The sequence below is a fragment of the Mobula birostris genome, chromosome 23, assembly GCF_030028105.1.
Source record: "Mobula birostris isolate sMobBir1 chromosome 23, sMobBir1.hap1, whole genome shotgun sequence".
NCBI lineage: Eukaryota > Metazoa > Chordata > Chondrichthyes > Myliobatiformes > Myliobatidae > Mobula > Mobula birostris.
In genome coordinates this window covers 44,122,567-44,137,979 of record NC_092392.1, presented here as the reverse complement: position 1 = coordinate 44,137,979, position 15,413 = coordinate 44,122,567, and the positions used below count along the sequence as shown (strand labels likewise).

The 15,413-nt window shown below is 40.8% G+C and overlaps 1 protein-coding gene across 3 annotated transcripts in view; it reads left to right on the top strand.

Annotated features, from left to right (window-relative positions):
• lrrk2 (leucine-rich repeat kinase 2) overlaps positions 1-15,413 on the top strand; it is a 138,751-nt gene that overhangs the window by 11,544 nt on the left and 111,794 nt on the right. For all 3 annotated transcript variants that reach the window (XM_072241031.1, XM_072241030.1, XM_072241032.1), the window contains exons 5-9: positions 8,150-8,284; positions 10,918-11,052; positions 11,338-11,469; positions 11,594-11,713; positions 13,412-13,521. In XM_072241031.1, the coding sequence (XP_072097132.1) occupies positions 8,150-8,284; positions 10,918-11,052; positions 11,338-11,469; positions 11,594-11,713; positions 13,412-13,521 (632 nt within the window). The remainder of the gene's footprint in view (positions 1-8,149; positions 8,285-10,917; positions 11,053-11,337; positions 11,470-11,593; positions 11,714-13,411; positions 13,522-15,413) is intronic.

Here is a 15,413-nt window from a genome sequence, read left to right as displayed (position 1 = left end):
ATGGAAAAAAGCACAGTCGACATTTCAGGCCGAAACCCCTTGGCAGGACATTGTACGTGTTGTTTCATAAGATTTGTACTTTTTAACGAACTCATGTATTTTTCACAGTCACTAGCAGAAAGCAGTATGGTAGCTAATGAGTTAAGGCCTTTTAAATTTTTTATCGGCTAAGTATTAGCACATTGGTGAGGCCTAATTTGGAGAACTGTGTACTATTTTGGTCACCTACAGTACCTACAGGAAAGTTGTGCATAAGGTTGAAAAAGTACAGAGAAAATTTACAAGGATGTTGCCGGGACTGGAGAACCTGATTTAATAGGGAAGGATTGAGAATTAGGATTTCATTCCTTGGAATGTAAAAGATTTGGGAATACAAAATTGTGAGGGGTATAGATAGGGTAAATGCAAGCAGGTTGGGTGGAATTATAACTAGAGGTCATGGTTTAAGAGTGAAAGGTGAAAAGTTTAAAGGGAACTTGAGGGGGAACTTTTTCACTTAAGGGTTGTGAGAGTACAAGTGGTGCATGCGGGCTCAATTTCAAAGTTTGTGCAAAGTTTGGATCAGTACATGGATGGTTGGGGTATGGAGGGCCATGGTCCCAGTACAAGTCGATGGGACTAGGCAGTTTAAATAGTTTGCAACAGTCTAGGTGGGCCAAAGGGCCTGTTTCAGTGCTGTGCTTTTCTATGACTATGAATCTAAAGAATCAGGAAAATTGCATTTTGAACAAATTAATGTTTTTAAATTTGTAGTTATTTACTGAATCATCACTGTGCATTTAGCAGTTGACAGATCTCTCACTAGCACGGTGCATGAGCATGATGCTGTACTTAACCTCCATCACCACAAAATGAAAGTCAAATTGTAAATACTATTATGAACATTGCACTGGTTCACATTTTCTTACACCAGAGAAAAAGGTCATGGTGTTCTCCTGCACCATCATCAATCTTATTATCTCTGGAGATCTCCAGTCCTCTGCTACCAACCTCATTGTTCGCTTACCTTGCACTGCTCATTTCTATCACCTGCTCATCACCTCCCTCTGGTGAACCTCCTCCTTCCAGGGTGCACTCTCTTCTTCAGCCATTTACCCTTTTCACCTGTCACCTCCCGGTTTCTCAGTTCATCCCACCTCCTCCTGCACCCATCACCCTCCCCCTCAACTGGTTTTACCTCTCATCTGCCAACTCGTACTCCTCTTTCCCCCACCTTCTTATTCTGGCTTCTTCCTCTTTCCTTTCCAGTCATGATGAAGGGACTTGCCCCAAAATATTGGACTGTTTATTCCCTCCATAGATGTTATCTGACCTGCTGAGTTCCTCCAGCACTTTTTATGTGTTTTTTGTGTATTTCCAGCACCTGCAGAAACTGTTGTTTACAGTGTATTGTTCTGGCTGGCGTTCAGTGCATTTTCTTTCACCTACCAGCAAAAGGGGTAATTTACAGTGGCCAGTTGGCTAAACAATCAGCCTATCTTTTTGTGTTGGTATAAAATGATAGCATTTAGAGGAAACATGCCATCACAAGAAGATGCAAACGCTAACACACTGCTTTGGGGATCAGCTTCAATGAGCCTGGGTCAGTGGGGCTGCAACACTACAGCGCTGCTTACATTCAAGTTCATAGTGTCACTTCCTTTGGAATTCAGAACATTAATGAATTGTTATTTTCACTCCTACTGCTCTGAATATCATTAGTCCAAAATAGATTTTCTATGTTAAATTAGCAGTTTTGGTTATTTATGGCTTCAGTAAAGGTGACAGGCGAATTCCTCTCTCAGTGTGAGGAGCTTGTTGAACATTAGATGCAGTGACACTTTTTGGATGTGGGGATTTAAATAACATACAGAAGCCAGTTAATTTTTTTGATAGTTTTGTGTATAGAGTTTGACATACAGATAAATAACTCTCTGTTTAGTGTCCATCATATTATGTGCTTACATTTCTAAAAGTATAATGAATAATTGGAAATTTAAAACAAGTGTACTTGCATAAAAATTGGTAGGACTATGATCTGTAGATTGGAAACCATAGAAACATAGAAAACCTACAGCACAATACAGGCCCTTCGGCCCACAAAGTTGTGCCGAACATGTCCCTACCTTAGAAATTACTAGGGTTACCTATAGCTCTCTATTTTTCTAAGCTCCATGTACCTATTCAAAAGTCTCTTAAAAGACCCTGTTGTATCCACCTCCAGCACCACCGCCGGCAGCCCATTCCACGCATTCACCACTCTCTGCAAAAAAAAAACTTAACCCCTGCCATATCCTTTGTACCTACTCCCAAGCCCCTTAGACCTGAACCATCTTGTGGCAGCCATTTCAGCCCTGGGAAAAAGCCTCAGACTATCCCCACGATCAATGCCTCTCATCATTTTATACAGCTCTATCAGGTCACCCCTCATCCTCTGTCGCTCCAAGGAGAAAAGGCCGAGTTCACTCAACCTATTTTCATAAGGCATGTTCCCCAATCCAGACAACACCCTTGTAAATCTCCTCTGTACCCTTTCTATGGTTTCCACATCCTTCTTGTAGTGAGGCGACCAGAACTGAGCACAGTACTCCTAGTGGGGTCTGACCAGGGTCCTATATAGCTGCAATATTACCTCTCAGCTCCTAAATTCAATTCCATGATTGATGCAGGCCAATACACCGTATGCCTTCTTAACCACAGAGTCAATCTGTGCAGCTGCTTTGAGCGTCCAATGGACTTGGACTCCAAGATCCCTCTGATCTTTCACACTGCCAAGAGCCTTACCATTAATACTATATTCTGCCATCATATTCGACCTACCAAAATGAACCACTTCACACTTATCTGGGTTGAACTCCATCTGCCACTTCTCAGCCCAGTTTTGCATCCTATTAATGTCCTGCTATAACCTTTGACAGCCCTTCAGACTATCCACAACATCCCCAACCTTTGTGTCATCAGCAAACTTACTAACCCATTCCTCCACTTCCTCATCCAGATCATTTATAAAAATCATGAAGAGTAAGGGTTCCAGAACAGATCCCTGAGGCACACCACTGGTGACCAACCTCCATGGAGAATATGACCCGTCTACATCCACTCTTTGCCTTCTGTGGGCAAGCCAGTTCTGGATCCACAAAGCAATGTCCCCTTGGATCCCATGCCTCCTTACTTTCTCGATAAGCCTTACATGGGGTACCTTATCAAATGCCTTGCTGAAATCCATATACACTACATCTACAGCTCTACCTTCATCAATGTGTTTAGTCACATCCTCAAAAAAATTCAATCGGGCTTGTAAGGCACAACCTGCTCTTGACAAAGCCATGCTGACTATTCCTAATCATATTATTATATAAGCATCCATTAGTCTCGTGAGACCATGTATTTGTGCATTGGAAGGTTTCCAGGGTGCAGGCCTGGGCAAGGTTGAATGGAACACTGGCAGTTGCCCATGCTGCAATTCTCCCCTCTCCACGCCATCGATGTTGTCCAAGGGAAGGGCATTAGGACCCATACAGCTTGGCACCGGTGTCATCGCAGAGCAATGTGTGGTTAAGTGCCTTACTCAAGGACACAACACGCTGCCTCAGCCAAGACTCGGACTAGCGAGCTTCAGATCACTAGATGAACGCCTTAACCACTTGGCCACGTGCTAACACATATTATACCTCTCCAAATATTCATAAGTCCTGCCTCTCAGGATCGTCTCCATCAACTTACCAACCACTGAAGTAAGACTCACTGGTCTATAATTTCCTGGACTATCTCTACTCCCTTTCTGGAATAAGGGAACAACACCTGCAACCCTCCAATCCTCCGGAACCTCTCCCGTCCCCATTGATGATGCAAAGATCATTGCCAAAGGCTCAGCAATCTCCTCCCTCGCCTCCCACATCCAACTTGATGCTTTCCAAAAGCTCCAGCACATCCTCTTTCTTAATATCTACATGCTTAAGCTTTTCAGTCTGCTGCAAGTCATCATTACAATCACCAAGATCCTTTTCCACAGTGAATATTGAAGTATCTGAGTACCTCTGCTATTTCCTCCGGTTGCATACACACTTTCCCACTGTCACACTTGATAGGTCCTATTCTTTCAAGTCTTATCCTGTTGCTCTTAACATACTTGTAGAATGCCTTGGGGTTTTCCTTAATCCTGTCTGCCGAGGCCTTCTCATGGCCCCTTCTGGCTCTCCTAATTTTCCTTCTTAAACTCCTTCCTGTTAGCCTTATAATCTTATAGATCTCTAACATTACCTAGCTCTCTGAACCTTTTGTAAGCTTTTTTTATCTTCTTGACTAGATTTACTACAGCCTTTGTACTCCAGGTTCCTGTACCCTATCATAACTTCCCTGTCTCATTGGAACGTAGCTATGCAGAACTCCACACAAATATCCCCTGAGCATTTGCCACATTTCTTCTGTACCTTTTCCCAAGAACATCTGTTCCCAATTTAAGCTTCCAAGTTCCTGCCTGATAGCCTCATAATTCCCCTTACTCCAATTAAATGCTTTCCTAACTTGTCTGTTCCTAACTCTCTCCAATGCTATTGTAAAGGAGATAGAATTATGATCACTATCTCCAAAATGCTCTCCCACTGAGAGATCTGACACCTGACCAGGTTCATTTCCCAATACCAGATCAAGTACAGCCTCTCCTCTTGTAGGCTTATCTACATATCGTGTCAAGAAACCTTTCTGAACACAGCTAACAAACTCCACCCCATCTAAACCCCTTGCTCTAGGGAGATGCCAATAGATTTTTGGGAAATTAAGATCTCCCACCACCACAACTCTGTTATTACTACACTTTTCCAGGATCTGTTTCCCTATCTGCTCCTCAATATCCCTGTTACTACTGGGTGACCTATAAAAAAACACCCAGTAGAGTTATTGACCCCCTCCTGTTCCTAACCTCCACCCACAGAGACTCTGTAGACAATCCCTCAATGATATCCATCTTTTCTGCAACTTTGATACTATCTCTGATCAACAGTGCCACGCCCCCACCTCTTTTGCCTCCCTCCCTGTCCTTTCTGAAACATCTAAAACCAGGCACTTGAGGTAACCATTCCTGTCCCTGAGCCATCCAAGCTTCTAATGGCCACCACATCATAGCTCCAAGTACTGATCCACGCTGTAAGCTCATTTGCTTTGTTCACAATACTTCTTGCATTAAAATAGACACATCTCAAATCGTTGGTCTGAGTGCATCCTTTCCCTATCACCTGCCTATCCTCCCTCACACACTGTCTCCAAGCTTTCTCTATTTGTGAGCCAACTGCCTCTTCCCCAGTCTCTTCAGTTCAGTTCCCACCCCCCAACAATTCTAGTTTAAACTCTCCCCAGTAGCCTTAGCAAACCTCCCCGCCAGGATATTGGTCCCCCTGGGATTCAAGTGCAACCCGTCCTTTTTGTACAGGTCACACCTGCCCCAACAGAGGTCCCAATGATCCAGAAATCTGAATCCCTGCCCCCTGCTCCAATCCCTCAGCCACACATTTATCCTCCACCTCATTCTATTCCTATACTCACTGTCACGTGGCACAGGCAGTAATGTCGTCGTATTTCGTCAAGTCGTTGTCAAACTTTATTAATCCCGGGGGAAATTGGATTTTTGTTATAGTTGCTCCATAAATAATAAATAGCAATAGAACCATAAATAGTTAAATAGTAATACGTAACTTATGCCAGTAATTTGTGAAATAAGTCCAGGACCAGCCTATTGGCTCAGGGTGTCTGACCCTCCAAGTTTGATGGCCGCAGGCAGGAATGACTTCCTATGACGCTCAGTGATGCATCTCGGTGGAATGAGTCTCTGGCTGAATGTACTCCTGTGCCCACCCAGTACATTATGTAGTGGATGGGAGACATTGACCAAGATGGCATGCAACTTAGACAGCATCCTCTTTTCAGACACCAATGTGAGAGAGTCCATTTCCATCCCCACAACATCACTGGCCTTACGAATGAGTTTGTTGATCCTGTTGGTGTCTGCCACCCTCAACCTGCTGCCCCAGCACACAACAGCAAACATGATAGCACTGGCCACCACAGACTCGTAGAACATCCTCAGCCTATGTTAAAGGACCTCAGTCTCCTCAGGAAATAGAGACGGCTCTGACCCTTCTTGTAGACAGCCTCAGTGTTTTTTGACCAGTCCAGTTTATTATCAATTCGTGTCCCCAGGTATTTGTAATCCTCCACCATGTCCACACTGACCCCCTGGATGGAAACAGGGGTCACTGGTACCTTAGCTCTCCTCAGGTCTACCACCAGCTCCTTAGTCTTTTTCACATTAAGCTGCAGATAATTCTGCTCACACCATGTGACAAAGTTTCCTACCGTAGCCCTGTACTCAGCCTCATCTCCCTTGCTGATGCATCCAACTATGGCAGAGTCATCCGAAAACTTCTGAAGATGACAAGGCTCTGTGCAGTAGTTGAAGTCCGAGGTGTAAATGGTGAAGAGAAAGAGAGACAAGACAGTCCCCTGTGGAGCCCCAGTGCTGCTGATCACTCTGTCAGACACACAGTGTTGCAAGCACACGTATTGTGGTCTGCCAGTCAGGTAATCAAGAATCCATGATACCAGGGAAGCATCCACCTGCATCGCTGTCAGCTTCTCCCCCAGCACAGCAGGGCGGATGGTGTTGAACGCACTGGAGAAGTCAAAAAACATGACCCTCACAGTGCTCGCTGGCTTGTCCAGGTGGGCGTAGACAGGGTTCAGCAGATAGACGATGGCATCCTCAACTCCTAGTTGGGGCTGGTAGGCGAACTGGAAGGGATCTAAGTGTGGCCTGACCATAGGCCGGAGCAGCTCCAGAACAAGTCTCTCTAGGGTCTTCATGATGTGGGAGGTCAATGCCACTGGTCTGTAGTCATTGAGGCTGCTGGGGCGCGGCATCTTCGGCACAGGGACGAGGCAGAATGTCTTCCACAGTACAGGAACCCTCCAGAGCCTCAGGCTCATGTTGAATACATGGCGAAATACTCCACATAGCTGAGGGGCACAGGCTTTGAGCACCCTGGTACTGACACCATCCGGTCCTGCAGCCTTGCTTGGGTTGAGTAATCCCGATATTACCACCTTTGCGATCCTGCTTTTCATCTTCATTACTAACTCCCTATAGTCTGTTTTCAGGACCTCTTCCCTTTTCCTACCAATGTTGTTGATAGCAATATGTAACATAACCTCTGGCTGTTCTCCCTCCCACTGCAGGACATCGTGGACGCAGTCTGAAACATCCCAGACCCTGGCACCTGGGAGGCAAACTACCATCCGAGTTTCTTTCCTGTATCCACAGAATCGCCTGTTTGACCCCCTAAGGAGTCCCCAATCCCTACTGCCTTTCTCTTCCTTTTCCTACCCTTCTGAGGCACAGGGCCGGACTCTGTGCCAGAGGCACGGCCACTGTTGCTTCCCCCGGTTAGGCTGTCCCTGCCCACCCCACCAACAGTACTCAAACAGGAGTACTTATTGTTCAGGGGTACAGCCACAGGGGTGGTCTCTGGTACCTGACTCTTCCCCTTCTCCCTCCTGACTGTGACCCACTTGTTTGTCTCCCGTGGCCCCGGTGTGACCACCTGCCTATAACTCCTATCACCTCCTCGCTCTCCCTGACCAGATGAAGGTCATCGAGCTGCAACTCCCATTCCCTAATGCGGTCCCTTAGGAGCTGCAGCTCGGCACACCGGGTGCGGATATGGCTGCCCGGGAGGTTGGGAGACTCCAGGACCTCCCTCATCTGACACCGATCACAGAACACTGGCCTCACACTCATACTTCCTCTCTGCAACTAACACAGGCAAACCTACCTTGCCTCGTCCGTTACCACCTAAGCCCGCTGAGCCAAAGCCCTATCACTCTGGGTAGGACCTTTCTTCAGAACACAGAATTCATAGATTTGTGTCAAATAGTTTTTGCTCTAAATGTGGACACATCTATTTGTGAAGATTTCCTAAACGCATTGGATTTAAAAATGGCAATTTGATTTAATACAGCAAATCCAAAGTGAATGATTAATGAAGTATCCATTGTTAATGGAACATTACTTTCAAAAGATGTAAATACTTAGCTATTTAGAGTTGCTGTTTAAATTTTTGTTGATGGATGTTGTAATGCAAGCATCTGAAAAAAGTGTTGCTTTGAAATCACATTGCAGATGAAATTTCTTTATTGCTTCGAGATGAAGAAATTGATGTTTTCTCTGTGATTATTGATGGAATGCGCAGATTTGCTGAACGGTGTGAAATCCAGATGCATGGATGTCAAGTGTTGTACAGACTCTTAGAAAAAGGTATTACAATTATAAGAGTGGCTTGAAATGGTGTAGCAGGGGTAAATGTTGAAACCTATATTTCTTGATGAGATATTATTTATCAAAATAGATTTCTGAACAATTTTATATTTCAATTTTTTTCTGCCTTATGATTGTTTGATACAGAAAGTCAAGATAATTTTTTAATGAGCAAAAATATAAATGTAATAAACTTCATCACCCAGTCCACTCCAATGATGTAAGACTATTTACAGTGGATTCTGGTTAATTGGGACACATCAGGACCAATACATTTTGGCCCAATTAAGCAACTTTTCCTATTAGCCCAAGTTCCATGGAAATAGTTAAAAAGGTATAAAAAAGATGACAAACTCCCATTTAACTGAGTAATAAATAATGTATTTACATGAAATACAGAACAATTTAGAACACAATCAATACTACTACAGTACTTTAAAACTGTGTATTTGTTCCTAATTGTTTTTGATAGAGGAATTCACCCAGTGTACCTGTACTTGTCATTTTCTTTTGATTGACTGTAAGTGAGCAAAATCAGTGCAGCCACATAGTGTATGTAATGGAGTACCTTCATACAATGCTGTCAGTGATTACATCCTCTAAATCTTCATTTTCATTGTAGCATTCAAAATGATTGTTGATGCCTTTAAATTCCTTGTTGTTCCTAACTTGTTGAAGTCATGAAATCATTTCATTTTACCTCTCGGCCATTTCTGGCATCTCCAAGCCTGAGTGTTTGAAACCATAGTTGGCAAAACATTTCTGAATTGCTTATTCATCACCAACTATTAGTGACAAAAATCACTGCTCTTTGAACACCCAACTGATGCTATTTATAAGCTTGTTCACTGTAAGCGCATTCTAGATTATTGCAGCCTACTACATAAATTGTTATTTCTCTTGTCATTTCTGGTTCTCATAATGTAAGAAGTGGGCTCTCAAGTCTCTGCTGACTCTGAGAGCATTTACATCAGTTCTATTACCCTCTTACTGTACTGTTACCTTTGACCTCTGTTATGCCTATGTCATGCCCTGGTTAAGATGTCTACTGTTATGCAGTGAGATGCTTTTTTTATTTTACCAGTTTCTTGCAAAAGCAGTATGTCCTGCTAATAAGACTGTTTTGGCCTTGGCTAAGGATAAGGAGCCATGCTAGAACATTTGAGAGAGCTGGGCGGGATCAAATTTCTGAAGAACCATACTCCGGTTTGGGGTCTATTGTTAGGAGATGTGGAGAAGAGCACAAGGGAAGATGCTCGGGGGATCCGACCCGAACGGGACACCTGATAGTAAGAAGTGCTTTGTGCAGATGAATGGTTCAAAGGAGGAAGTGCCAATACTCTGAGTTAGCCAGTTCATTCAAAATAGTCCCTGAGGGAAGTTCAAACTGTGGCTGATGTCTTTCATGCAGAATGTAGGTTCAGTGCATGAGTAATCAAAGCAAAGCATCCTGACAATTTATGTGCACATTGGATTGGTTGAACTGTAATGGGCCCTTTTCTTTCTTTCTCTGTTAACTGTTTGTTAAAGTTGAAATATTGGCAAATATGTTACCTTTGTAATTTTATGCTGGTGAATGATCTGTTATTTTCTAGTGAATGATAACTTTGCATTGGGAAGGTTTTACAAAGCATTCACTACTTCTCTGTTTGGTTAAACCCAAATCATACTAACCCCAGATGTCGATTCCTTATGAAAGGTGAATCATGCAGTTGTTAGTTTGTAAACTAGCTCCAGCAAGAGGGTTGTATCTATAACCTAAAATATCTTCAATGGAATGTTCTAAGTAGGTTTTAATGTATGTATCTCATGATTTTGTTTCTTTAACAAACGTAGTTTTACCAGGCTATTTTTAACTCTTTGTTCAAGACTTCAATGAATTTGTGAAATTGAAACTGAACATGTTTGAACTGTTCTGTTTCATCATGTGACTTAGGACATCCCTTCCAGCTTTTCCATTGAAATATACTCCAAAGATCCCAACTACCTAGACCATACTGTAAAAATTTCACGTCCATATTTATAGAATGTTTTTATAAAATTAATCTTCTTTGCTGTTTTATATAGTTTCTTTCCCAGTACTATTTAGGATTGTTGAAATATCCCATTGTTATTCCCTATAAATCTTGCAACTTCCTAATACTTTCTGAGAAAATTTTTCTTATCTCACTCCCAATTTTTTGTTGCTTAAAGAAAAAATATAGCAGCATAATGAATCTTGTACATTTCCTTGATTATAACTCAATGAATTAATTGGCTTTAGTACATTGGATCTGTTTTGCAACCCACCAAATCTGTACCATCCCTGTTTTATATTGCCTGGAATATTAATTACCCTTCCTGTTTTATGAGGCAAATCTGTTTTAATGCTGCTGTATCATCGTACTGCTTGTGCCTGCAAACCTATCGGACTTATCTAAGATGATCAACATAGCGATGCAGCTTAAGTCTGTCTTTCATCTGCATCAGATCCCTTGTATTTCTGATTAATTTATTCAAATATGGTTTGTCTCTCCCACCCTTCATTGCATTTTGTAGCCTCTTGCCTACCTCCCCTGACCTCCCCGTATTCTCCCGCCAATTATTTTCATTCTTGCCAAATAAGTTTTGAAATATTTGGTATTGATTTTAAGTTTCAGATGAGCAGGTCCTTGAATTTGTGGAAGCGGAAGATCACCTTGTTATTCTTCAAGCCATTAAAAACTTTATGGAACATGAGGGTACGGTACTGTATGCTCTGAGAGCTCTCCTTCCTTTGGCTGGTTCACGTAAGTCTTCTAGTTTAATAATCTCTTGTCAGAACTTTATCGAGCTATTTGAAATTATAATTTTGCTTAATAGTTGCTAAATTGCTATCCATTAGTTGACATATAATAGTTGGCTGATAAAGGAAATGAAAATGGTAATTGTGGTATTGAATCTGTCAGTTGTTATTAGGTGTGACAGTATAGCCATGAGACATTTGTGAACTTGATGAATGTTGAAGTAAATATTGCAAAGGGGCTATAAATTAGTTTATTTTTTTACCATTGAACATAAATTCTTATTTTCAGAAAATAATGTAGAAATTCTGATGTCTGGACATGAAAAATGTTACAGTTTGGTAGTGGATGTAATGAAAAGATTTCCCAACAGTGAAGCAATTCATGAAGTTGGTTGCTGTTTATTTCAGAGGTTTGCACTTGGTGAGTTTAATTTCCTTATCAATATTGAATTGCAATTTTAGTAAAAGCTAGGCATTTGAAGAGTACTTTTTTCTGAAGAGAAAGTGAGCTAATTAATAAACTAAATTTGTATTTTGTTTTTCAGATAATTTTTACAGCATTTTGGTTCTCAATGGAGTACATGAAATCATCATTGAAGCAGTTAGGAAATATGAACACAATTGTAATTTACAAGCTGCAGCTTTGAGCACTATAGCTCTTTTAAGTAAGAAACATTTAAAAAATATTAGTAAAATAAATTAGTTGAAATTTGTTCAAGTACGGAGCACAACTTCATAACTTGCATGTTCTTTTCATCATTCTTCAGAAATCACCCAATGGAAAGGGCCCAATAGTTGCACAATTTTAGAGAGTTTGTCAACATGCTTCCTATTTCATTTTTTCAGAGTTTCTATTTTCCCATCAAAAACCATTACCCTTCCACTTAGTACTTTACTAAAGTAGAAAGAACATAAATGGGAATTTAACAGAGGAAGAGGACCTTTCCTCTTCATGGAAATTTAAATTGAACCTTTACTGTGAGTTGAGATCTATAGAATTTCTTAAATAAGTGACATGGGATGACATAATTTTAAATTGACTCCAAATTGATAATTTAAGAATTAATGGCGTAGTTGGACTTAGAAGGCAAAAAAAGAATTTAAGAATCCTCCATGAAATATTTACCAACTTTTTTGTAGAAATTCTGATGAATTTATGTATTATTTTTAATATCTTGGTTACTTTCCTGCACAAATTATCATGTCTGCTCCAAGGTAATGACTTCAACTTAGCTGATAGTATTCTTTTATTGTGGTCAAAACTTTGTGGGTTTGAGTCTGACTCCGGAAAAAAAAAGAAGTTTTGTAGATGACTCTAACCCAAAATAAAACCAAAATGTTGTGTTTGGCCAATGCAGATCAACATTGCAAAAAGTGAGTATATGATCGTGCCCCTTACTGTCTGTGGGAGCTTGCGATGTATAAATTGTATCATGCTCTTCTTGGGTCACATCAGTGATTCCACTTCAAAAACATTTCACTGCATACAAACCTACAAAATTCTGCAAATGTTTAAATTTTGAGCAACACACAAAAAGTGCTGGAGGAACTCAGTAAGTCAGGCAGCTCCTGTGGAGGGAGAGAAATAAACAATCAGCTTTCGCCTCAGTTTTGCTGAGTTGGACAAGATCTTCAACTTCACCTCTCAGATTGCACGTTGTCCAATTTTACTTGCACCATGTCTTGTGTCTGTTGCTGATTTGTAATTTCCTTGGAGATAAAGTGGCATGTCTCTGTGGAGCATATGAGGTTGTACAAGTTGGTTGGTTCGGAACATGACTGGAAAAGATTAAGTCCTTCGAGCTTACAAATTTGTGTGTCATACATCTAAAAAAACTGAAATAGACTATGTAAAAAGATTCATCAAAATATTTAAAGATACTTCAAACAAAAAAAAGCTAATATATATATTTCTTAAATGTAGCGCCTTGTCCTTACCTTTTTGACCTCGCATATTATTGCTGTTCAAACATGTATACCTGTTAAACTAATATTGAATCAGAAAACTGATTCCCTAACATGAAGGCTGGTGGATTCTAGCAAATTCCTGTAATATTATTAGATCATGCATATTCATGTTACAAAGAGCAAACAGAGCTCAGATAAATATTAGGTTATTTGAATTTGTTCAGGAGACCTGAGATTTGCAGTTTCTTGCTTGTGAAAGCATCAGCAAATTCTAAACTATTATGCATGAAGATCCTTCTTTTCATATACAGTACTTTTGCTGCTTAAGCATTAGAAAATAAGCATGAGGTGCCAATTTCTGGGTAAATTTCAATGACAAATCATTTGCTGTTATTACAATATCCCTTTTGACCAGAATACAGTATGTTCTGATACTTCATTGTCTGCTTCTAAAGCTGAAACAATAATCGCAAATAAGGATCTTGGTGAGCAAAAAGATGATCTCTGCTGGCTGGAGGAATGCTCTAAAGCTTTGGAGTTATACAAGGGAAATGCTAAGGTCCAGGTGAGGGATGCTACAATTTCTCCATTTAATTTTTTTTATTCTGAATTTTCTTCTTGAAATATTTAGCTACCATCAGGAAGCATAAGAGTAATATCTTGCTGTAATTCATATCAAGTAATAGGAGTTTTTTTCCGAATGTGTAAAACTGACTTGAAGTCAGACTAGAAAGAGGCCTTTCTGCTCAACATGTATTTGCTGACTATCATGCCCATCATAACCAATTTCACTTGCCTGCGATAATCCTATTTCACTCTCTGCTCCTTTCATTCAAGTAATTAGCCAGACACATCTAAGGTATTGTTATTGTTCCTGCTTTTATCACCTGCTTGTTCTGGAAACAGACTACTTTTTGTGTATTAAAAGTAAATGATCTCCTGGATCTCCTTCAGACCTTTTTCCTCTCACCTAAGTTTATGCTCTCATTATTTACACTAATATTTTATGTGAGATCTTGTTGAAAGCTCTTCAGAAGTACAAATCTGCCATTCCTAATGATTCATTTAACTTTTGACATAAGTTCCAGGTAACTTGTTGAGTCATGGAGTCAGAGGGCACTACAGCACAGAAACAGGCCCTTCAGCACATCTAACCAAACTGTAATTCTGTCTTGTACCATCGACCCACAGCTGGACCTTAAGTCTCCTTATCCCTCTAATCCTTATACTTACCTAAATTTTTCTTGAGTGTTGCAATTGAACCCACATCCACTACTTTTGCTGGCGGCTTGTTTTGTACTTACATCAGCTGTTGAATGAAGAAGTTCCCCAGGCAGCAGCAGCATTTCGACGAAGAAAGCATCATAGGAAGATAGAGTCATAAATAGAGCTTTTGACACATTGGCCTTCATAAATCAAAGTAGTGAATACAGGATTTGAGTTGTTTTGTGTTGAGACATGCTGTTGAAGTTGTATGAGACATTGGTGAGCATAATTTGGAGTATTGTGTGTAGTTCCAGTTTCCTACCTGCAGGAAAGATATCAATAAGTTTGAAAGAACACAAAGAAAATTACAAGGATGTTGCTGGAATTTGAGGACCTGAGTTATATATTAGGATGTTAGGAATTTAGTCCCTGAGGCATATGAGAATGAGGGGATACTTGATAGAGGTATACAAAATTATGTGGGATATAGATATGTTAAATGCAAACAGGCTTTTTCCACTGAGGTTGGATGGGACTAGAACTAAGGGTCTCATATTCAAGGTGAATGCTTAACGGGAACCTGATGAGAAATGTTTTCATTCAAAGGGTGGTGTGAATTTGGAACAAGATGCCAGCAAAAGTGATGGATACAATTTTTATTTCAACATTTAAGGGAAATTTGGATAAATACATGAATGGAAGGGGTGTCAAGGGCTATGTTTGTTCAAGGTGCAGGTTGATGGGACCAGGCAGAATACAGTATGGCATGGACTAGATGGGCTGAAGGTCATGTTTCTGTGCTTTACTGTTCTGTGATTTTACGGACAAGAGGTCAAGAGCAGCAGCTTTAAGGGCATGCCTTTGGAGCAGGTGACAAGGATTACTGTGAAAGATGGGTACAGATGAAGCTGGCACCATGGTTGATGAGAGATGAAGAGGAAGTGGAAACTTCTGTCAAAGTCAATGAGCAATGATGTATAAGATGTGACTGGGTGAATTTCCTGACTGATATTGTTTTACTTTGAAGCAGTTGCAAGTATTATTTACTCCAGGTGAAGTTCAAGTTTAATTGTCATTCAATCACACATGAATGCCCAGGAATTCAGCCAAATGAAACAGCATTACCCTGAGGCCAAGGTGTAAAACACAGTGCCAACAGTCATACATAGCAGTAAAACGTAGTCACACAAACAAAATATGGTCCAAATCCTAGTGTGCATGAAGTTTGTAGCAGTGTGCAGTTGAACACAA